Source organism: Nycticebus coucang, chromosome 4 (assembly GCF_027406575.1).
Source record: "Nycticebus coucang isolate mNycCou1 chromosome 4, mNycCou1.pri, whole genome shotgun sequence".
NCBI lineage: Eukaryota > Metazoa > Chordata > Mammalia > Primates > Lorisidae > Nycticebus > Nycticebus coucang.
Genome location: NC_069783.1, coordinates 70,091,344 through 70,115,889, shown reverse-complemented (window position 1 = coordinate 70,115,889; position 24,546 = coordinate 70,091,344). Strand labels below are relative to the sequence as shown.

General features: G+C 44.9%; 1 protein-coding gene across 24 annotated transcripts in view; it reads right to left on the bottom strand.

The window, feature by feature from the left end:
* Positions 1 to 24,546, bottom strand: part of DYSF (dysferlin) — a 232,013-nt gene that overhangs the window by 178,134 nt on the left and 29,333 nt on the right. For all 24 annotated transcript variants that reach the window (XM_053587263.1, XM_053587273.1, XM_053587276.1 and 21 more), the window contains exon 4: positions 3,196 to 3,301. In XM_053587263.1, the coding sequence (XP_053443238.1) occupies positions 3,196 to 3,301 (106 nt within the window). The remainder of the gene's footprint in view (positions 1 to 3,195; positions 3,302 to 24,546) is intronic.

Below are 24,546 nucleotides of genomic sequence, written 5' to 3'. Positions count from 1 at the left end.
GGATCTCCAAACCCTTCAGGGAAGCCCAGGGGCTCACTGAGCACTATGCCTGCCACCACGGGCCCCTGCTCCAGCACACAGTGCCCCCTGGCTCCACTGATCTGCCACACCACTGGTGCTGTTAAGTCAGCCAGTGGGCTATCAGGTGGAGGATTTGATGAGGAGGGCCTTGAAGAGGGTCCTGCTGGGGGTTCTAGGCCAAAGATACATGGTCTGGGAGAGCACCAGGCTCTCATGTATCCCATAGGAAGAAAATCTCAGCTCCGGTTGTGATCTCTCTCTGGCTCTTAGGCTCAGGTGATACCAACACAGTTTTCATCATGTATCCAAACCTCATGAGTGAGTTGTCCTTAAAATGCATTTGGGATTATGTTATTTCTTTCCTACTGTGTATCCAGCACCACCATTGGCCTAGAGCAGTGTTTTTCAACCTTTTTTATCTCATGTCACACTTGAATCTATAACACATTTAAATTATATTCATCACCTGGCTCGGTGCCCGTAGCTCAGTGGGTAGGGCACTGGCCACATACACCGAGGCTGGCGGGTTCAAGCCCAGCCTGGGCCTGCTAAACACAATGACAATTACAACCAAAACATAGCCAAGCATTGTGGTCCCATCTACTTGGGAAGCTGAGGCAAGAGCATCGCTTAAGCCCAAGAGTTTGAGGTTGCTGTGAACTGTGACGCCACAGCACTCTACCAAGGGCAACATAGTAAAACTCTGTCTCAAAAAAATAAATAAATACATAATAAATTATGTTCATTAAAAAAAGAGTAAAAAAAGAATATACCTACTATGCTTTGAACTTCTTCAAAAATAATTTAATTAATGATCTTTAAAAATCTGGGTGGCACATTAAGATCTTCTCACAGCACACCAGTGTGCATGGCACACCAGTTGAAAATCACTCACCTAGAGGTTCCCCCAAGACAGGGGTGGTGTTTTCCCCACCTGCCCAGATCTGACATCTCCCCATGGCACACAGCCTAGTGTGCCATCTCTGAAGGGACTTGGGTGAGAACACCAAGCAAGGGGCCAGGAGAGCCCACGGCCAGCCTGCAGCAGGGTTCCAACCTATCCCAGTCTCTCTGATTCTTCTCAGTCTTTCCAAGCCTTTCTGGAATCCCATGGCCCCTGTCTTCACTCTCACTGCTCCATCATCATGTTCCTTTGGCCCTTAAGGGCAATCAAGCTACAACCAAATGTGGGTGCCTGGGATACTGTGCTCAATGGGCCCCTCCTGGAAATCAGACCTCAGGGAGTGAGAAGCAGCTTCTCATGCTCCCTGTCCCACTGAACTCATCCCCGTTCTTGGTGCCTCGCGCTGCAGTGCAGTCATCCCAGGTCCCAAGTAGGAAGCCCCAGCCCAGGCTTATGACCTGCCTGGGCCTGTGCTGTGACATAGTGCAGTCACAAGGACTAGCATCTGGTCCTAGACACACTGCACAGGTGAGGCCTGCCTCCACTCCCAGCCTGTGCTCAGCTTGGGGCTCAACCAAGCAGGATCCAGCCCTCCTCTCACAATCACCACCTCCTGGCCTTCAACATCCTTCTGGAAGATGTGGTTGATGAAGGATTATCAAGCTCTGGAGATGACCAGAGGCCCCAGGCTGGGGAAGAGAAGGCAGGCTCTCATGAAGTCCACACAGAGTCTGGAAACAAGGAGCAAAAGGAGGAGGGTATATCATCCAGGAGATGGTCACCAGCCTGGCTCAGCCCCATGGGGCAGGGCCCAAGTGCAGAAAGCTCTGCCTCGGGACCCGGATGGGCCCTTGAGTTCAGAGGGGAGCAAGGTGCAGGAAACAGCATCATGGACGCCTGCAGGCCTGGAGTGAACGCATGTTGATGCCTCAGCAAGGAAGTGAGTAAGCGGCCAGGAAGCCTTGGGCCCACCACACAGCAAGGCAGGCAGCCAGCCTTGAGATGCCATGGAAAAGCACAAGCAGATCCCCAATCCAGCACCCCTCTCACCAGCTGCCTTGATGCCTAAGCTTACGCCACCAGAGCTCTGCCTTTAGGGTTGGGCATGACCCTCTTCAGAACCCCTAAAGGGGTAGTTTCAGAGGTCCTTGGAGCCCTCCTCAGCAACAGGAGTATTAGGAGACTAGAGAGCTCAGAAGGAGGACAAGAGGGGATCCAGAGGGAGGCGGAGACAGGCTCAGTGAAGACTGCACTGAACCAGAATGTGTCGGCAGTGAGCACTGACAGAAAGGAATGGATTCTCCTGAGTGTCATCTCCCATCAAGGAAGCAGCCTAGCTATCACTGGCTTAAAACCCTTGGGAGCAAATTCTAGCATCAGGGAGTGGCAGACTTGGAGTCCAGCAGTCCAGGAGCCTGAGAGTCTAGGAGGTATGTGCTCTGATCTGTGTCCCCACTAGGACTTCAGTTGTTCCCTTTCTGCAGGTCTTGGTACTCAGCATGGTTCCATTCAGAGCTCTGTCCAGACTGATGGCTTCCTGACTCACCCAGCCAGCCAAAGGCCCCAGCCTCACACACACCCACACATTCAGGACAGAACAATGAAGCCCCCACCCTGCCCCCAAGAGAGCTCAGGGGCCAGGGTCCTGCAGGCCTCACTGGGAGGAAGCATTTCCAATCCAGGCTGACCCAGAGGGAAGGTCAGGGATTCTACTGCCCAGGAAGAAAGAACCCTGCAGGGTATATTTAGCTCACTAAAAATAACAGGAGAAGAGATGAGGCTGGGAATTGTCTGCTTGGCCTGGGAGAGTACTGGGAAGGCTTGGGGGAGGGGCAGGAAGGGCAGTGGAGGAAAAGGAAGGGGGTCCATGGGCAAAAGAGAGGACTGTCTGTCTTCTTTGGGAACTATGACCCATATGACTCAGATACAGCTAAGTGGTGAAGGAAGGAGGTCTGTCAGGGATACTACAGGGCCATAGCCAACGCTGACCAGGAATGGGACAGGAAGTGGCCAGGCAGGCAAGATAAAACCCAGGGGCAGGCCAAGCTGGAGGAAGCAAGGCTGACCTGAATCCTATAGAGCGGGCCATGGCTCCATCCCCCAACCCTCCCATGGCTCCCAGCCCAGTACCCTTCTGAACACCTTGAGCTCTGGGAGCTGGACTCATCAGACATATCTTTAGGGTCAGATTGTCAAGGCACTAAAAGGAAGCCACCAGGCAAGGCTTCAGACCAGACACTGGCCTAAGGCAGAGACCGACAGGCACTCACCCCTGTGGGCTGCTGCTTGGTGTCCAGCAGTGGGGCATTGAAGCTGGCAGACAGGCTGGGGGTGGCAAGGACCTCACCGAGTGGGATCTTGGCTTCCCCCAGAAACCTGAGAGGAAAAAAAAAAAGAAAAATTCAATGTAGAAAACTGGCCTGATGCACCTGGTCCCTCTCCCTTCAGCCCCTGTCACCACCACCACATGGAGCCAATCTGCTAGACCACAGTCATATAGGACCTGACAAGGGCTCCCCTGCCCCTCCACCCCTGTCACTGTCATGTGCCACCCCTGGAAGGCCAAGCTCCTGGGGAAATACATGGGCACTGGAGAGGGATAGAGACTCCTTCCCTTCTCCAGGTCCACCTTGACCTTTGTGCCCCTCCCAGGAGCCCAGCCACACCTCCCATGTCAGATGGAGGGTTGTCTTCCTGCCAGGTCTCACCAGCCCACCCGGTCGGCATCCCTGGAAGACAGAGGCAGTTTCTCCACCAATCGCATTCTGCCCTGCTCTTGAGCCTAAGCAGCACAGACAACGGGCATCCACACACCGTCAAGATGGTTTCCCAGCACTCGGGCAGCAGTGATTACAAATGAAAAATAAAGAAACATTCCTGTCTTCGGGGACAGGGAGGAAAGGACACAAGCTTTCCTAGAAAGGCCCAGGATAATCCATACCACACACGCCTGAGGCCAAATTTCTGATTGAGGGGAGGGGCCCTGCACAAGGATCAGCTCGCAGGAAGAATAGGTCAGCAGCACGATGGTCCCCAAAGGGGCCCTCCAAAGAGTGTTCCCTAAGCTAAGAAATGAGCACACTGTGTATTCTGCAGCTCTGCAGCAGGGAGTGGCCTGTGCCAGTCAGGACCTGTCACCTGGTGTCTGCATCTGCCTTCTGCTTGTTTCCCTGGGAACTGAACTGTACATTCCTATCAGGGCACAATGCCTTGTGAGACCAACGCACAGCCACAGGTATACTTCTTAATGTTTTTTCCTGATGGATAAATAGCCCGTCTGTTATCTGGGATCATCCTTTGTCCAGACTCCATAAAAATTAATTTGAATATGGGTTTTTATGACCCTATGAAATAAAACTGCAATCTTGACCTAATTAGCTGATTTTAAAAACTGGCTACTCACAATGAGATACGACATCATATCCATTAGTGTGGCTATCACTAAACACACACACACACACAAGCATACACACAGGCACACACAGAGACAGAAGCAAGTGTTGGCAGCATGTGGAGAAATCAGAACCCATGTGCACTGCTGGCGGGAACAGAAAAGGGTACACCCATTGTGGAAAACAGTATGGCAGTTCCTCAAAAAATAGCTCTTCTACTTCTGGATATATACCCAAAAGAATTGAAATCAGGGATTTCAACAGATATTTGCACACTCATGTTCATAGCAGCAATATTCATGACAGCCAAGAAAATGAAGTCTCCCAAGTCTTCATCAACAGATGAATGGGTAAACAGAAAGTAGTGTATACATACAGTCAAATGTTAGTTAGCCTTAAAAGAGTGAAATTCTGGCACATTCTAAACATGGATGAACCTTGGAGACATTATGCTAAACGAAATAGGCCGGTCACAAAAATATAAATAGTATATTTCTCCACTTTTATGAGCTGTATAGAGTAGACAAATTCATAGATAAGGAGAGTAGAATAGTGGTTGTCAATGGCTGAGGTGGGGGTGAGTGGGGAGTTATTATTTAATACAAAGTTTCAGTTTGGGAAGATGAAAAAGTCATAGAGATGGGGCAGCTCCTGTGGCTCAAAGGAGTAGGGTGCTGGCCCCATATACCGGAGGTGGCGAGTTCAAACCCGGCCCCTGCCAAAAACTGCCAAAAAAAAAACAAAACAGTCATGGAGATGGATTGTAGTGGTCATCACAGACATTGTCGATATACTTAATGCCACTAAACTATATACCTAAAAATGGTTAAAATGGTACATTTTATATACATTTTACCACAATTAAGAAACTAGCTGCTTATTTAAAATCCTCTATGTCCATCCTTCTTTGAACCAGCAGACACTCTCTCACTTTGCAGATTTCCTTCTAGCCAGGACCTTGAACATATGATATGTGTTCAAAGTCCATTTTTCTAACTTTTCTTGGGAAAAAAAGGCTAAAAGGGGTCCTAAGACCCCTCACATTGCTAATGAAACTGCCCTGTACACAAATCAATAAAGGGACGGAAGGCAAGAACGGGGGTAAGGGTCCCAAACACTCTGTAAAGAAACAGGTCTAGCTAAAAATAATGACAATAATTAGTTACTGCCCATCATCGCCACTCTGGAGTCAAATAGTGGGTAGTCATATAAATTCTTAACTTTCTCCATAGATAACATCATCCTTATGAAACTAACGCTGGTTTCTGAGACATTCTCCAGGCCCCACATTCCAGCGATCGGCTGACTCACTCAGACCAGCAGCCAATACCAAGAACTGACTCAACCCGAATTGTGACCCCAGGAACATAAGAAAATGATTTCTACACCCCTGTAAGTTGCCCTGAACCTAGACAATTGTCCAATTCTCTAATCTTTGACCCACCAAACTATCCTTAAAAACCCTGTCTTTCAAATTCTCAGAGAGGCAGATTTGAGAAATTCCTCCCATCTCCTCACTTAGCATTATCTGGAATTAAACTCTTTCTTGGCTGTAAACCCTGGTGTCTCGGTGTATTGGCCTCCACATGGGCAGTGGGCAAATACACCTGGCTGGACAGCCACACTAGGAATCATATTTTCTGGAAGGTAGACGGATTTGTGTTCAATTCCTTCACAGCATGGAGCAGGCTTTGTACTGTGGCTTAATAAGCAGCGTTTCTGGATTGTCTCACCCCAGGGACCAGTGCTGGGGAGGCACCTGTCACCCATATGTTGACAAAAGTGTCTTAAGAGCCAGGCTATGTCAAAAAGATCAGACAGCAGGTGCAAAGGGCTCGTGAGTACATGCAACATCAAAAAGAGTTTTTCTCAACTCTCATCCCTGTCCATCAAGGAAACTGGGGCAGTGACTTTCTCCAGCAGGAGGATGGCGGGGCCAGCCTCAGGATGGGTCTCCAGATTCCAGGGCAGTCTCCTGCGGCACTGCCACTTCCAGCCTGAAGTGGCAGGCAGGCAGGCCAGGTGACAGGCCTGGTCCACCAGACAGCTGGATGTGGTGGCTGGAGCTCCAGCCTGAGGGACCTCAGGACTGGAAGCCAGACCACTTCCACCTCCCTAGTGGCAGCCCACCCCTCCCAGCACAAGGCCTGGGAGAATTCCCAGAAGTGGGGTAGGGAACAATGGGAGGAAACCCAGAAGGAAGTGCAGGCCCTGCCCCTGAACAGCCCAGTAAGACACTGGCCAGGACTGCTGCTCGCTATTTCCTCCCTGAAACCTCTTTTTGGGTCATGAAATGCACCCCACCCCCCAGCCTTGCCATCGACCTTGAGGCCAGCCCCTCAGAAGGGTGGCTTTATAAGCTCCCTCTTTTGTAGGAGGAAGGGCTGGAGGCAGCAAAACAGACCTAAGGCTGTGGGACCAAGTTCCTATGAATCAGGCAGAGCCAGGGCCTCCTACAGATGGGTAGCACTGAAGTTCGGAACAGGGAGGAGGGACTCGTGGGCAGGGCAGAAGGGTCTGAGGCTTGATTCTGGGAAGCCCTGAAGATCACTCTTGACTCCATTCATTTCTCAGAAGATGGAGGAGACTTGGCTTTATTTAGGGGACCTCAGGCCTGTAGGGCCCAGACCCACCCCATCTGGAGACGACAACTGAGGCCCTGGTTCTAGGGCCAGGTGCCTTCTGCACATCAGGAATGCCACCCACTCAGTGGTGAGTGAGCACCAACCAACGGTCTGGTGGGTGGCAGACAGGATTGACAGGGGCTTGAATGAGGCAAGCAGGGTCTGGGGAGCCCACACAGGGCCTTGGCTGCCTGGAGCCAGCCCTGAGTGTGTGCAGAGCCTGGTGAGTTGGAAAGAAACTCTCAGGAGCTCAGCCCCACCCGCTGCAGCCCACTGACAGAAAAATGCCACAGGCGTTCCCAGCCTCCCCAGACCTGGTCATCCCTCTTGGCTGACCATGAATGTGGCCACTGGAATGCAAGGGCAGGAGAAGCGTGGGGACTGAAAGAGCTGCTGCCATCCCAAGGAAAGAGAAGTCAGGAATCTGCATGGGGAAGGAGAAGCCAAAGCAGCTCACATCTTAACAAGGCACACATTTTTCCCCCATGAAAAACAGAGCTACAGCTAGGCACAGTGCCTTACGCCTGTAGTCCCAGCTACTTGAAAGGCTGAGACAGGATCACTTATGTCTATAAGTTTGAGGTTACACTCCAGCAAGCCTGGACAACAGAGCAAGACCCCATCTCTAAAATATTAACTTGTTTTGTTTTTTAAAGAACTACAGTAGTTCCCAAATTCATCATCCAGTAGTGTATCAGAGATACTGCTATATCAGAGAAGGGAAGGAGACATGGGGTAGTAGCTCCAAATCTTAGACTTAAACAGTATATGGGAGGGCAGAAATTCAGGTGGCCAAGTAACTTTATATAAATGAAGCATGAAGAAATCTAAAGAGTTTTATTTCAAAACTTTGAGCCTTATTATATCATCGTATATTACCTATCATAGAAGATGGGTAAATAAAAGTACAGCTCATTCATGCAAGGGAAGAATACACAGCTATAACTACAGTGTGACGTATACCATTCTTTTATATGGAAAATCTTCAAGAAATGTTGGTAAGTGAAAAAACAAAGTGCAAAAGAGTGTTATACTATGCTACCTACTAAGTAAAAAAGAGGGAAGTCAGAATCTACATTGGCGACTGTGTGATACAAGAACTCTGGAATAGTTCATAAGAAATTAAGAACAGTGGTTACCTGTGGAGGAATAGCAAGAGCTGGATAGATTGGGTACAAAAATAACAGGGAGAGTTTTCATTGCATTTTTAAATATAGTTTCTGTTTATGTAACTCCTTAGAGTTTTTACCAATTCAGAAATTAAACTTAAAGACTAACACCAAAACAGAATTACTCATTCAGCAAATACTTATTTTGCACATGCAACAAAACAAGTCTCTGACCTCATGGGACGTGACATTCTTTTTTTTTTTTTTATTAAATCATAGCTGTGTACATTAATGTGACCATGGGGCACCATACCCTGGTTTCATAGACCGTTTGACACATTTTCATCACACTGGTTAACACAGGTTCCCTCCTACTAGCTGAGAACGTATTAGACACAGTGTGGGCACTTTATAAACACTAGCTCATTCAAACGGACTCTAGTCCAACATGCTAGGTACTGTTACCAGTTCAGTCCAACTAACAGAGAGGAAATTGGGATTGGGGGGGCATCTCACCTGCCTGGTTTCACACAGATAATACAAAGGCTTTGTTTTCACCCCTATGCTGAACCTCCTTGGACTCCTCAGAGTCTCATGAGTTCATCATGAAAGAAACAAAAATGTCCTTGGTTTGCTTAATCCATAGGAAGGGAGCCAGGTTACAAATTTGATCTGGCTCAACTTCTTTGAAACACCTTATTTCAAGCTGTGTAAATCATTCTTTATTTTTTGCATTTCTGATGTTTTGACATCTGGGGACTTGTTGACCTTGGAAGGACTATTCTTTCTAGGGCTACCAATTCCTAGAGATAGTAAGGACCTCCCATCTCCCACTCCATCCCTTCCCTCCCCCGCCCCCCCCAAGCAGGCCTTTCCTTATGCAAACCAGCTGATCTGAGCCCACACCCACCACCTCCTCCACTGGACTATCAGGCTCTGGACTGGATTCCTAATCACCCCAGGGCCAGGTAGCAGCATTGTAGGATAGCCCCTATACCCCAGAGCCCAGTGAAATCATTCAAATTAACCAATCCTAAATCTGCTTACCCTGACTAGCCCATTTCTTCCTGCAGAAACCACAGTAAAAGCCCTTGTGACATTTTCCCCTGGGCCCCCTTGCCTCTTGCCGGACGTGGCACTTCCTTGGGGACCCTGTGCAGTAAAAGCACTGTCCCCTCCTCTTGGGAATTGTGAGTAACAAACTACCTTTTCAATGGTGATCATATCCTACATTTTAAAATACAAACCTGCTTGTCCTTTGTTGAGGAGATCAGGGTGAGTAGCCATTTTTAAAATCCTTTAACTGTACTTTATAGGTGGGTTTAACTTTCATATGAAAAAAGAGACTATACTGGAAGGTCTAGTAGTCTATGTACTAGACAGACACAGCATGTAGAGTTCAGGGGTGGCCTTGAAGGCAGGCCCTAGAGAGGGAAGAGAGGTGGGAGAGGAAGCATCAATATGCGGTCCAGATGTGGCACCACCATCATGGCAGCTGGCTGAGACCCAGGGAGAAGCCAGTGGATCACAGACAGTCAGCCCTGCAGAGGGGCAGCTGGGGACCCCTAAAAGCCAGTGAAAATGGCCTCCATGATTGAAGGGGGGTGTCCAACCCCCCAAGTTACCCCAGACTTTTCCCCAAGCCAGTGGTGCTGGGATCTAAAGAATGAGGGTATGCAGGGCCCAGGCGCCCAGAGGACAGTAGCTCCAGGTGCTAAGAGCCACATTAGCAGCAGGAAGATGGGAGAAGTAGGTACAGGAGACGAAGAAGTGGACAGGAGACAAGCTACTGTCCTGCCAATACCCCAAAGGAAGGTGACCCAGCAAGAGTGGTAGCTCCTGTTCTACTGAGTTCACGAGACACCCTAGGTGGCAAACCTTCAGAGTCACACACACACACACACACACACATGAATCCAATATTTTCAAACTGTGTCTTTCAACCTATAGCAACACTTTGACAATGTTCTTCCTCTCAACTATCTTCCCAAAGTAAATATTTATCATTCAGTGATTAACAGTAAGAGCCCTCAAGTCATCTCTACCTGGATTAGAAACCTAGCTTAGCTGCTTGACAACTGTGCAGAAGTTACATAACCTTTCTGAGACTGTTTCCTCATCTGTAAAGTCATGATTCATTCAACACATATGTAGTGAGCACTTACCATGCTAATCACTTACCATACACTGTTGTAGATACTAAGGATGTTATTGAGAACAAAATGGACAACCACACCCACTGTCAGAATAACACACACTTCAGAAGGTTCTGGTAAAATTTCAGTTACCACACCTAAGGCCCCCAACATGTGCCTGGAGCACAGACAGGGCTTGGAAAATGTCAGTTCCCTTCCTCCCAACCTCACTTGTCATCTGTCTGTTCCCTGCACCTTCCCATCCACCAAATTACGGTAAGAGTCCCATTAGATCATCACTTGAAGTGCTGTCACTAGTTAGAGGTTAGATTTCTTTTTGGTCATTCCTGATGGTAGAATAGAAATAAGACTCAAAATTTCAGGAAGAAAGACCGACTAACAGAAGAAAGGACTTTTTTCTTTTGTTCTGACACCCAGGCTAGAGAACAGTAACATCATCAAAGCTCACAGCAACCTCAAAATCCTGGGCTCAAGCAATCCCCCTGACTTAGCCTCCTGAGCTGCTGAGACTACAGGTGAGTATCACCATGCCTAGCTAGTTTTTCTATTTTTTGTGTAGAAATAGGATTTCCATTCTTTTTCAGGCTGGTCTCAAACTCCCAGCCTCAAATGATCCTCCCGCCTCAGCCTGGAAAAGTGCTGGGATTACAGGCATGAGCCACTGCTCCCTGACTAAAACAAGGACTTTATAAAAGAATACAATGGCCCCAGAATGAGCTTTTTCCTCACTCCAAGATAGAGGACCTGAGGACCCAGAGGTCTTTCAACTCCAAGAGAATGGCCCTGAGGTGAGGGGTGTGGTTCAAGTGAATGCCTGGGTCCAGGGCCACAGTGTAAGGGAACAGGCACCCTCATGGTAAAGATTGATGAGGCAAGAATCGCCCATGAGTGCTAAATCTAGGGGGACATTTTGATGAGAAGCAGAATATATGGACGGTCTTAAAGTAGCTCTTAACAGACTTCAAGGGGGAAAAAAAGAACAGTAAATATACAGTGGAAAAATCAGACACCATCTTGGCCAAGTAATTGAAATCAACATCCCCAGTAAGGAACATTCATGTGCGCCCCCATCCTGAGACACTTAGGCAGTGTTCTGGCCAGGAATTAGTAACCTAGTCTAATCATAATCTAATCACACACAAAAAATCAGACGAACCCCTGTGAAAGTTGTCAGAATCAAAATGGAGCCACTGATATTAAGAAATATTAATATCAGACACATAGAGCCAGGAAAAGCCTGGAGTTCTCATGCTTGTATGCCTGATCAGAAAAAAAAAAACAAAAACTATCGTAAAAGACTGCAAAAATCACAACCTTGCACAAAGGCCATCACAACCATATACAACAAATACCTCTGCAAGGACAAATGTCCAGCAACTGCCTAGCCAACCTCGGATTGGGTCACCTTTGTCATTGACTTTTGTAGCCAAGGATAATTATTTCAAAACAATTGTGTAATCCTCTTTATGTTTTTCTTTAAAACCTTTGCCTTCCTTTACCTCCCTGACAACACACAGTATACTATAGTATGCATATTCTTTTACAAAGCTTTATTCCCGAATAAGTATTAAATCTTTTTTTGCAGAAACAGAATCTCACTATTGCCCAGGCTGGTCTCTAACTCCTAGCCTCAAGCAATCCTCCCACCTCAGCCTCCCAAAGTGCTGGTATTACAGGCACTAAGCCACAGGCCTGGCCTATTTTAGAGAGCTCCTCTCTGTTTGTTATTTAGGTTGACACCCCAAATGAGGAACATTCTATTTTTTTTAAGTAGAGGTATTACATTATTCAAAAATGTAAATTGTCATAAGGGACAAAGACTGTGGAAATGTTCCAGATTAAAGGAGGCTCTGGAAATATGATAACTAAATTCAGCACAAGATGGTAGGCTGGATCCTATACTAGGGGAAGGGGGAAAGGAAGATTGCTATAGAAAACATTATTTGGCCCACTGACAGGACTAGAATACAAACAGTAGACTATGGTATCCACATTAAATTTACTAAACCTGATAGCTGTATTGTTACTGTATAAAAAGAATATCCCTTTTCTTAAGAAATACATCCTGCAGTATTGAGGGGTAAAAAGCCATGATGAATATGACTTCCCCTCAGATGGGAGAAAGAGGGAAAAAGAAGGATGAGGGATGGCTCTTGCCTGCAATCTTAGCACTCTGGGAGGCTAAGGCAGGAGGATTGCTTGAGCTTAGGAGTTCAAGACCAGCCTGAGCAAAGTGACAGGAGGTCACCCCATCTCTACTAAAAATAGAATTAGCCAGGTGTTGTGTTGGGCACCTGTGGTCTCAGCTACTTGGGAGGCTGAGGCAGGAGGATGGCTTGAGCCCAAGAATCTGAAGTTGTTGTGAGCTAGGCTGAGACTATGGCACTCTAGTCCAGGGACACAGCAAGACTCTATCTTAAAAAAAAGAAAAAGAGAAGGAAGGAAGGGGGAGGGAGGGAGAGAGGGAAGGGATGGGACAGAGAGAGGGAGGGGATGAGACGGGGAGGGAGAAATAAAACAAGCGGAGCAAATGTTAACAATTAATTTATCTGAGCAAAGAGTATATGGATGTTTTTTGTACTGTTTCTGCAACTTTTCCATAAATTTGAATTTTTTTCTAGTGCTCCAGAAGAGTCACCGTGTGTCAGTTACTCATTCTTTATCTTTGAAACTAAGAAACTGACAGGTCAGTTAAACTATATATCATATATTACAACAGCGCAACTCATTGCTGACTCAGCTGTATCTTCCCCTTCTTCAATTCAGCAAGTCAGGCAGAGAGAGAATCCTGACCTAGGAGGATACATGCACACCCTTAGGAGGTTTCGGCACACAGGGAGGGAAGCACCCCTGAGCTGAGCCCCCTCCAGCCTCCCGCTCTGCATGCCTGGCAGGGAGGGGCAGGAAGCCAAGGTCAGGCACTCCACACCCCCTGCGCCCACCTTGCAGCCTTCCTGACAGTATCTGACTTCCCAGGGGCTGCCCAAGGAGAACTCTAAATAGTTTTTCACTCAGTCCAGAGAAGAAAGACAAAAGAAAAATTATTCTGAAACCCAGGGATGTCCTGGACAGAATCCAGGGCAAAATATAGTTATAAAAATCCTTGAGAATAGGGATTTGGTCAACATTTCCGAGGCTGATGAGAACAATGGGGTAATGAACTGTAAATACTCCTGCCCCAAGCAGCCTCCAAGGATTCTAAAACAGGGTGTGCCAAACCAGCTTGCTAAAGCCAACGGCTGAACTTATGCCTACTTGCCCCAACTTCTAGCCACAGCAAAGGGCCACTCTGCCTTTTTAAATGTCTGTACGAAAACAGATAGATCTGCGCAAATGTCATTCCCATGTGACAACACAACTGATGACAGGTAATGAGCAAAGAGAAAAAAATCCTCCATACATAAAATAAACAAGGGTTAATATCCCTAATAAAATTCCAAATACATAAAATCACTATGAATTAACAAGAAAGAGACAAGTGACCCAGAATATAAGAATTGGCATTCACAGAAGAAATACAAATGAACAATTAGCACAAGAATAAGATGTTCAACTTTACAAGTAGTCAAGAAACACAAATTACAATATTTTAGGGAGTTTTTTGCCCATCGTGGTAGCAAAATTAAGAGATTGGCAGCCACTTTTTAACACTGTCAGTAAACACTAATTAAGACATTTTTGAAAAGAAATTTGGCAGCATCTACAAATATTGTATATGCTCATATCCTTTGATCCAGTAATCCTATTTCTAAGAACCTATTCTCAAAAAACAAAAACCAACATAGCATAAGAACATAAACATGTTTGGACAAAGATGTTCATTGGATAATCATTAGAGAACAAGAAATTGAGAGGAAGCTAACCATCTAAACTCATCAATAGTGAGCAGTGGGGTGCACCCAATACTGTGGATACCACATAACCATTTTTTTTATTGTTAAATCATAGCTGTGTACATTAGTGCAATCAAGGGGTACAATGTGCTGGTTTCATATACAATCTGAAATATTCTCATCAAACTGTTCAACGTAGGCTTCATGGCATTTTCTTAGTTATTATATGTAGACACTTGTATTCTGCCTTTACTAAGGTTCGCCTGTATCCATTCTAAGATGCACGAAGGTGTGGCCCCACCCATTACCCTCCCTCCACCCTAACCTCCCCCCTCCCTTCCCCTTCCTTGGCCCTTTCCCCATAGTCTTGTGCTATAGTTGGGTTATAGATTTCATGTGAAAGCTATAAATTAGCTGCATAGTAGGGCTGAGTACATTGGATACTTTTTCTTCCATTTCTGAGATACTTTGCTAAGAAGAATATGTTCCAGCTCCATCCATGTAAACATGAAAGAGGTAAGTCTCCATCTTTCTTTAAGGCTGCATAATATTCCATGGTATACATGTACCACAATTTGCTAGTCCATTCGTGGGTTGATGGACACTTGGGCTTCTTCCATGACTTAACGATTATGAATTGGGCTGCAATAAACATTCTGGTACAGATGTCTTTGTTATATTGTGATTTTTGGTCTTCTGGGTATAAACCTAGTAAAGGAATTATAGGATCGAATGGCAGGTCTATTTTTAGGTCTCTAAGTATTCTCTAAACATCCTTCCAGAAGGAACGTATTAGTGTGCATTCCCACCAGTAGTGTAGAAGTGTGCCCTTTTCTCCACATCCATGCCAACATCTCTGGTTTTGGTATTTTGTTATGTGGGCTACTCTTACTGGGATTAGGTGATATCTCAAAGTAGTTTTGATTTGCATTTCTCTGATGATTAAGGATGATGAGCTTTTTTTCATGTGTTTGTACATCGTGCGTCTGTCTTCTTTAGAGAAGTTTCTCTTCAAGTCCCTTGCCCACCCTGAGATGGGATTACTTGTTCTTTTCTTGCTAATACATTTGAGTTCTCTGTGGATTCTGGTTATTAGACCTTTATTGGAGGTGTAACCTGCAAATATTTTCTCCCATTCTGAGGGCTGTCTGCTTGCTTTACTTACTATGTTCTTAGCTGTGCTGAAGCTTTTTAGTTTGATCAGGTCCCAGTAGTGTATTCCTACTGTGAAAGGAATAGAGTCCTTGACTGTTTTTTTGGCTTTATATATAAAGGCTACAGATTTATGGGTGTTGATTTTGTAGCCTGAGACATTGCTGTATTCCTTGATCACTTCTAAAAGTTTTGTAGTAGAATCCCTAGTGTTTTCCAGATACACAATCATATCATCTGCGAAGAGTGAAAGTTTGATCTCTTCTGACCCTATGTGGATACCCTTGATTGTCTTTTCTTCTCTAATTGCAATGGCTAAAACTTCCATTACAATGTTAAAGAGCAATGGAGACAATGGGCAAACTTGCCTGGTTCCTGATCAAAGTGGAAATGATTTCAATTTAACTCCATTCATTACAATATTGGCTGTGGATTTGCTGTAGATGGCCTCTATCAGTTTAAGAAATGTCCCTTCTATACCAATTTTCTTAAGTGTTCTGATCATGAAGGATGCTGGATATTATCAAAAGCTTTTTCTGCATCAATTGAAAGAATCATATGGTCCTTATTTTTTTAGTTTGTTTATGTCCTGAATTACATTTATAGATTTACATATATTGAACCAGCCTTGAGAGCCTGGGATAAATCCCACTTGGTCATGATGTATAATTTTTTTGATGTGTTGTTGGATTCTGTTTGTTAGGATCTTATTGAGTATTTTAGCATCAATATTCATTAGTGATATTGGTATATAATATTCTTTTCTTGTTGGGTCTTTCCCTGGTTTGGGGATCAAGGTGATGTTTGCTTCATAGAATGTGTTGGGTAATATTCCTTCTTTTTCTGTATTTTGGAAGAGGTTTAGTAATATAGGTACTAGTTCTTCTTTAAAGGTTTGGTAGAATTCTGACGTAAAGCCATCTGGTCCTGGGCTTTTCTTTTTAGGGAGATTTTGTATAGTTGATGCTATTTCAGAACTTGATATAGGCCTGTTCAATATTTCCACTTCGTTCTGGCTAAGTCTTGGTAGGTGGCATACTTCCAGGTATTGGTCAATTTCTTTCAGATTTTCATATTTCTGAGAGTAGAGTTTCTCGTAGTATTTGTTAAGGATTTTTTGAATTTCTGAGGGGTCTGTTGTTATTTCATCGTTACCATTTCTGATTGATGAAATTAGAGATTTTCTTCTTTTTTTCCTAGTTAGGTTGGCCAAAGGTTTATCTATTTTATTGATCTTTTCAAAAAACCAACTTTTGGATTTATTGATCTGTTGTATAATTCTTTTGTTTTCAATTTCATTTAATTCTGCTCTGATTTTGGTTATTTCTTTTCTTCTGCTGGGTTTGGGGTTGGAGTGTTTTTCCTTCTCCAGTTGCTTGAGATGTCCCATTAAGTTATTAATTTCTGTTTTCTTGAGGAAGGCTTGCAGTGCTATAAATTTCCCTCGTAGGACTCCCTTTGCAGTATCCCAGAGGTTCTGATAATTCGTGTCTTAATTGTTGTTTTGTTCCAAAAATTTGGTGATTTCCTTCTTAATCTCGTCTATAACCCATCTATCCTTCAGCATTAGGTTGTTTAGCTTCCATGTTTTTGTATGGGTATGCAGGATCCTATTGTTATTGAGTTCAACTTTTATTCCGTGATGGTCCAAGAAGATGCAAGGAATAATATCTATTTTTTTTAATTTGCTGAGGTTAGATTTGTGGCCTAGGATGTGGTGGGTTTTGGATCATGTTCCGTGGGCTGATGAGAAGAATGTGTATTCAGTTTTGTTGGGATGAAATGTTCTGTAGATGTCTGTTAAGTCCAGATGTTGAATGGTTAAGTTTAAATCCAAAATTTCTTTGCTTCGCTTCTTTTTGGAGGATCTATCCAGCACTGCTAAAGGGGTATTAAAATCTCCAACTACTATGCAACTGGAGGAAATCAAGTTGCTCATGTCTGTTAGAGTTTCTCTTATAAATTGAGGTGCGTTCTGGTTGGGTGCATAAATATTAATAATTGAGAACTCATCATATTGAGTATTACCTTTAACAAATATGAAGTGTCCATCCTTATCCTTCCTTATTTCAGTTGGTTTAAAGCCTATTGCCTCTGCAAATAGGATAGCAACGCCTGCTTTTTTCTGCTTTCCATTTGCCTGGAGTATAGATGACCATCCCTTCACCTTGAGTCTATATTTGTCTTTTAATGTAAGATGCGATTCAAGTATGCAGCAGATATCTGGCTTGAGTTTTTGTATCCAGTCAGCCAACCTGTGCCTCTTTAGAGGACGATTTAAACCATTCACATTAATTGAGAATATTGATAAACCTTTCAAGAATCTGGTGGACATTTTTAATCCTTTTGCAACTGTGGAAGTTGGAATTTGATCAGAATTTTCTGGGTGGGTTTACTTTTGTGGTGGAGAATTATGCTGGTCTTTATGGAGGATAGGTCTGAGAATATCCTGGAGAACTGGTTTAGTTATGGCAAATTTCTTCAACATGTGAATGTCATTAAAGTATTTAATTTCTCCGTCATAAATGAAACTCAGTTTAGCTGGGTACAGGATCCTGGGTTGAAAGTTATTTTGTTTTAGGAGATTAAAAGTCGATGACCATCCTCTTCTAGCTTGAAAGGTTTCAGCAGAGAGATCTGCAGTTATTCTAATATTCTTGCCCTTGTAGGTGATGGTTTTCTTTCGTCTGGCTGCTTTTAGAATTTTCTCCTTCATATTAACTTTAGTGAAATTGATTATGATGTGTCTGGGGGATATCTTATTCGGGTTGAGTCATGCTGGAGTTCTGAAACTGTCTGGTATCTGAATTTCAGAATCTCTTGGCATGTCTGGAAAGTTATCCTTCATAATCTCATGGAGAAGAGACTCTGTGCCTTGTGAAGTCACTTCATTGCTTTCGGGGATCCCTATAAGATGAATATTGGTTTTCTTTGCATTGTCCCAGAGCTCTCTGAGAGAGTGATCTGTTTTTGCTCTCCATTTCTCTTCCTCTTTGAGAGTTGGGAGCATTCGAAATCTTTGTCTTCAATGTCAGAAATCCTTTCTTCTGCTTGCTCCATTCTGTTGCTGAGGGATTCTATTGTGTTTCTCAAATCTTTGAGGGCTGCAACTTCTTGTCTCAATGTGTCAATATCTTTGGTCATGTGGTCTTTGAATTCGTTGAATTCTTGAGATATCTTTTGGGTTACTGCTTAGAATTCTAATTCGATTTTATTTGCTATCCAGATTCTGAATTCAATTTCTGACATCTCAGCTATTTGTTTGTGCATGGGATCTTGTGCTGTGTCTGCCCCAATGATCCTTGGGGGAGTTGATCTACTCTGATTATTCATATTGCCAGAGTTTTTCTGTTGATTTTGCCTCATGGTTGTTTTTCACCATTGCCTCTGGCCATCCTCAGAGTTGGGGAGGTGTCTCTCCATGATTAGACCCCAGTGGGATCACTCTATTGTTGCTGGATCTTTGTGGGGAGTGACCCTGTGTAGTTCCTCTGCAGGTGCCCCAGCTAAGGAGTTCCGGTTGTGGAAGCAGCTTCAGAGTGTGACACACCCAGATCCAGCCACAGGGCGGGAAGTGGTACACACAGTTCTTGGAGTGCCTGGTGCCCAGTGAGTTTGGCACAGAGAGCCCAAGGCTCCAGCAGTCTCTGACCAGGAGAAGGGCTCTGCACAGAGGCAGGGAGGGCTCTGGAGGGCACGCAGCTACCAGTGTCCCTGGCCATATGAGCAGGCCAGTGTGGAGGCAGGGAGGGTAGAGGAGGGAGGGAGGGAGGATGCGGGGTTGTGTGGTTCCCATAGTTCCTGGTCAAGGCATGCAGAGGCCCAGTGGGCACAGCTCTTATGGAGGTCTGGGTGGTGCCAAAACCAGGAGTTTGAGGTTGTTATAAGCTGTGATGCCACAGCACTCTACCTAGGGCAACAGCCCAAGGCTCCAGTGTGCCAAAACCGGTCTCACTCTGCCCCTGAGGGTTAAGGCTGTAAGGAAGCTCAGTCCCCACCTTTAGGCTGCTCAGTCACCAGATTACTAGCTCCCACCTGATCCTTGCTCTGCAACCCTGAGGGCGGAGCTTGCCAGGGCAGTTCTCTCACAATGGCTTCCTGCAGCCCACAACTGAATACTGTTAGCTCCATCCGGCTCAGCGACTCAGTCTGGGGCCCTAGACGATGCCCAAAGTTCTCCGCACTCCTGCTCAAGCTCTGCCCAAGGCAGTTCAACTGAGTGCCAAGTCCAAAAACACTGAAACAGTTCACAGGCAAGGCCTTTCTGGTTTGCAGTCTCACTGCTGCTTGTACTTACAGTTGCCGGTGGGATTAGGTCAATCAAACACACGCAACCACTTGCCAGTTTTCCACCGTTTTTGTCCTCCTCTTGGGGTCCAGAAGTCCCTTGCTGACTCCCTATATCCTCAAAGGGATGATTATAGGCAGATCCCACCAGCCAGAGATGCCTGGAATCTTATCTCCCCAGACTCACCATGCCCAGTTGCAGTGAAGCTGTTACTCGGCCACCATCTTGTTCCACGCCACATGTAACCATTTTAAAAGGAGGTTGACATGCTGGCCAGTGACCTACTGACCTGAGAAAAGGTCCATGATGACGTGACAAAAAGCGAAGTGAACACCAGTATGTATATTCCATGTTTTATTACGTTAATATGTATCCATGTACTCAGATGCTTGCACATATTTAGGAAAAGTCAAAAAAGATATGCGCCCAATTATTAACAAGGGGCACCTCTGGAGGGAAAAGAAGAAATGTATGGGTGGAAGGTGGGAGAACTTGCCCCCCTTTTTAATATAACTTTTTAAGAATGGAGTTTATGTATACTTACAAAAACAACTTACAATTTTTCAATTCTTACAGGAGTTTTTAATTTTTTTAAATAAAAGTGCACACGCACAGTATGCAATGTGTTAGCATGCACTCATGTACAGCCATGTGTTCCATGGGGCATGCACGTGGTGTCCACACATTTGTGGGGTTTATATATGTGCATCAGCAGGGATCCTGCTACCACCGTCAACCCCCATGTTCTGAACACCTTCAATGTTCCTAGCACTGAGTAGGCATTTGACATACATTCAGTGTGTCATTTACAATTGTAACATAGGTACTCATTGTCATTGTCCTGATGAGGAGACAGAGGTTCAGAGAGGTCCAGGTCACAAACAGTGCCAGGATGGAACCTCACAGTGAGGTCCCAGAGCAAAGCCCCTGACCCTCATTCTCAAGCCACCAACATTGGCCTGCTCAGCTCTGGTCAACAGGCTGGGGACTCTAGACCACCTGTTCCTCCAAGCACAGAATCCCTCAAAGGTGTGGGTGACTGGCCCCAGCTGACCAGTGCTCCTCTCCCAGTGCCTCTGCCATCTCCAGTGCATTCCTACTCTAAAGGACCAATACGCACATCCTGTTAGCTCCTTCCTAGGAAATTCCATATAGTAAGTTCATTGTCACAGGAGGCATCAAGCCACCCTAACCTCCATCCTAGGGGCACTAAGGCCTGCTCTGGCTCAGAGATGTCCTCATAGGAGAGAGTCAACTATGTCAGGAAGACTCACCATTCCCAAAATATCTTTTGGAAGCCTACAGTGGTGCCTGGATGCTAACTGTTAGCACTTCCCTTCTTGAATCTGATTTCAAGATTCTTCTTTTTTAAGTACAAAAGGAGGCAAGAAAATCCATCATTTTCTGCTGCACCCCTTTTAATGAAAGGATTTGTTCTGTAAAATTTGGATTCAGTCAAAAGGCTGCACTTAAAGACCTGGAAGCCCACAATTTCCTTAAGGATTCAGGTTCCCCTCCCCTGGCTTGGCTATAAAGCAGCATCCCCCATGTTCCTAAGAAAGAGGGAAACATTAAACCACACCTAAGAGTATGGGGGAGAGGGAGAGGGTGATTGATGGGCAGAGGGAGGGTGATTGGTGGGATTACACCTGTGGTGCATCTTACAAGGGTACATGTGAAACTTAGTAAATGTAGAATATAAATGTCTTAACACAATAACTAAGAAAATGCCAGGAAGGCTATGTTGACCAGTGTGATGAAAATATGTCAAATGTTCTATAAAACCAGTGTATAAAAAAAAAAACACCTGCCACCTGTGAATTAGCAGGATTTAGTCCTTTTCCAGCGGGAGGGAGCACAAGGGATGAGGGAAAAGGACTCAAGGGCACAACAAACATAGGGAGCACCCACTGCGCCAGGCCCCTTCAATGTACTTTTGCGTTGATTGAATACTCCCTAAGGGGGGAAGATAGCAAGGCTCAAGGAGTTGAGATGACCTGCCCGTGGCCACACAGCTGATGGAACTAGACCCTGGCTCTTCTCGAAGTCCACATTCATTCCACCAGACCAGGCAATGTGGCTCAAATGTGGGGGAGGAGGAGGAAGGAAAGGGAGCACTGGCACCCGGGAAGGTTCCCCAGTGGCCTCCCAGGCCCCCAGCCATTTTCAGGTGCCGTTATTAATGCTCAGACCACAGGGAAGATGAAAGCAGACAGCATCTGTGTGTGGGTAATATGTCCCTGATGCCCCACTTTATAGCATCACCAGGTTAATAAAAGGTAGTGAGAGGATCACACTGTTCCAAAGAAAATGCCACCATGAACTCCTAGAGGAAAGCTTCTTTAAGGCAATCACATGCCTCCGACTGAGCGTGGTGTGAATGAGGGTCTCCTGTACTGCTCGTTTAAAGCAGCAGCGTAGACCGACCAGACAAAATACTGCCCAGTTACATTTGCATCGCAGACAAACAGTGCATCATGATTTAATATTATCATGTTACATTCAATATTTGGGACCTCCTCGTTTAACTGGGCTGACTCTGGTCCCCCTGCCCAGAGCCTGGTTAGGCCTGAGGCTAGTGAGTTACTGCAGCGAAGGTGAGCTTCATTTTGACTCCGGTGTTTTGCCAGGTGAATGTTTTGATCCTAGAGATTTCTGCTTCTCTGTTTGTATTTATATTTAGCAAAATTTTAAATAGACAATACACCTGCATTAATTAATTTCCACTGGAGAGACATTTTCTAGAAAAAATTAAATTAAGCCAGTTTAACGTGTTGATGCTGTTGATACGTCTTCTATATAGTGCAATTAAACTATTTCTCTTTTATCATCTTTATTTTCATTTTATCAAAGTTGTTTTCACAGGGAACAATTATTCTCTGTTTAAATTTCCCAGCGCAGATTTAAGAAATAAAAATCTGGGCAGCAATCGTCTGATTTCTTTTCTGAATGTATTTATCGTCGGTAATTCTTTACGAGGTTTTTGTTTCTAGTCCTTATCTTAAACATTGTATTGTTTTTAAATTTTAAGCCTTTTTAATTCTGTGAAGGCAAAAGTGGAAACCTAATAAATACATGTATATATAAAAAAAAGAAAGAAAAATTTGAATTTTTATTTTTTATTTTTGGTCCATATCAAGTTTTATCAAATACTACTCCTTGCTGTTTTGAGTTTTCTCTTATGGAATTATTTCTATTAAGTCCAATTTTCCTGGGTCATCATTCACCATTATCAACAGGATCCACCAGTGTGTTTTTCATTTCTTTAGCAATTTTACCACATTCAGCTTCAGCCATTATCATTTCATGGTAATTGTTTTGTCAACAATGACATGAACAATTATAAGAGTGACCATTTGTATTTCTTAGCTTATCCATGAAAAAATCAAGAGAGAGCCCTTTCAGAGGTGTTGGCATTGCTCTAATTCAGTGGGTACACAGTAGCCTCCCTTGGTGACACCTACAGCCCCCTCCAGGGGTTCTTGTTTAATCAGCTTGATGTGGAGCACAGACTCTAATATTTTTAAAGTTTCTAGGCCATTTTTTGTGTGTGTCAAAAACTGTTTATTTTACTTAATTGACTTTAGAAAATCTGTTTAATAACAGGAGTTAAGAATGTATATTCATTTGCCAGATGGACATGATAATAAATTTGACAACTAGAGTGACTATGATAAAATAAATACATTTTTTTGGCAGGATTAGACTCTCCTAGGCCATTTTAAGACACAGCCAGGGTTGGAACATGGGATGTTCTAAACATCCAGAATGGCTCTGTCCAACACAGTAGCCAGTAGCCACGTGTAGTTAATCAAACAAAAATCATTAAAAGTAAGTAAAATGTAAGATTCAGTTTCTCACTTACCCTAGTCAACACAGATACAACACTGTCATCATCTCAGAGAGTTCTAGTGGGCAGCACTGTTCTGGAGTCCAGGTCAGTGGCTCTTAGCATAGGCCGAACAAAGGAAACAGCTGCATCTGGGGGGTTGGTGATGCCACACTGGCCCTGCCCTGAATCAATTAAATCAGGACTTCCACTGGACCTAGGCACTGGCATGTACAAAAGCTGCCCAGGTGATTCTATTGTGTGGCCTGGATTAGGAACTCCCGGGGTGAACATTTTAGGGGCCAAAACACCCAGTCAGGGACCAGAATCGTCTCCCCCAGCTTCCCCTGAAGTTGGCTCAGAGGTCCCTAAGTCTTAAGGCTACCCCTCTCATGGGGGGGTGCCAAGCGGCCCGGAGGCAGCTCCTAGATCGATGCTCCCTTTCTAAAGTGTGGAGGGCTTCTCTGGTATGTCTAATGAGGTCACCCAAATACTGCCAGGGGTCATTAGGGAAAACACAGAAGGGCAAATACCCCAGAAGCCACCAGAAGAGAGGAAAGTATGGGTGGGGACCGAGGAGAAGAAAAAAATGAAAGGGGAGCAGGAAGGAAAAGAAGCAAAGTAGACTTGCGGAGACAGAGGTTTGGGGAGAGACTTAGCAGGAATGAGGGAGGCATTGCCGGGACATCTAGAAGCAGACAGAGGGAGAAGAGGCTAGGCAAAGGTGGGCAAAGAGAGTTACCAACTGCCCAGGTGAACTCACAAGACATGCCCAGGACCCCCAGAAATGAAGAGGTGGCTGCATGGCACCCCAGTTGAAGACAGCAACAGTCACCACTAGCCCCAACCCCGTGTCCCTATTTGCTTCCTGACCAGACAGTGACAACTTGAGGGCAGGGAGGAGGCATTTATTTTAAAATGCTCATTGAAATGAATTCTCCAACAATTTTGCCTTTTCTTTGAAACTTTAAAATGTCACTTGTTTGTTCTTGTCACTTCTTGGTATTTTTTTTATTTAAGCAATTTTAGAATTTTAATGCTTCTAGTCCCTGATCCTTTTCTCACATTTCATGTGTAAGGTGAAAGTACCTTGTGGTGTAATCATGGGGCATCACAGAACTCCCTGCAGGTACCCCGCCCCCAGGGGATCCTCATTCCTCCCACTGTGCTCCTCATTCACTCCCAGCACAAGGCCAAAATTCAACCCTTTCCTCTCAGCACAGTGTTGTTTGGGCAGC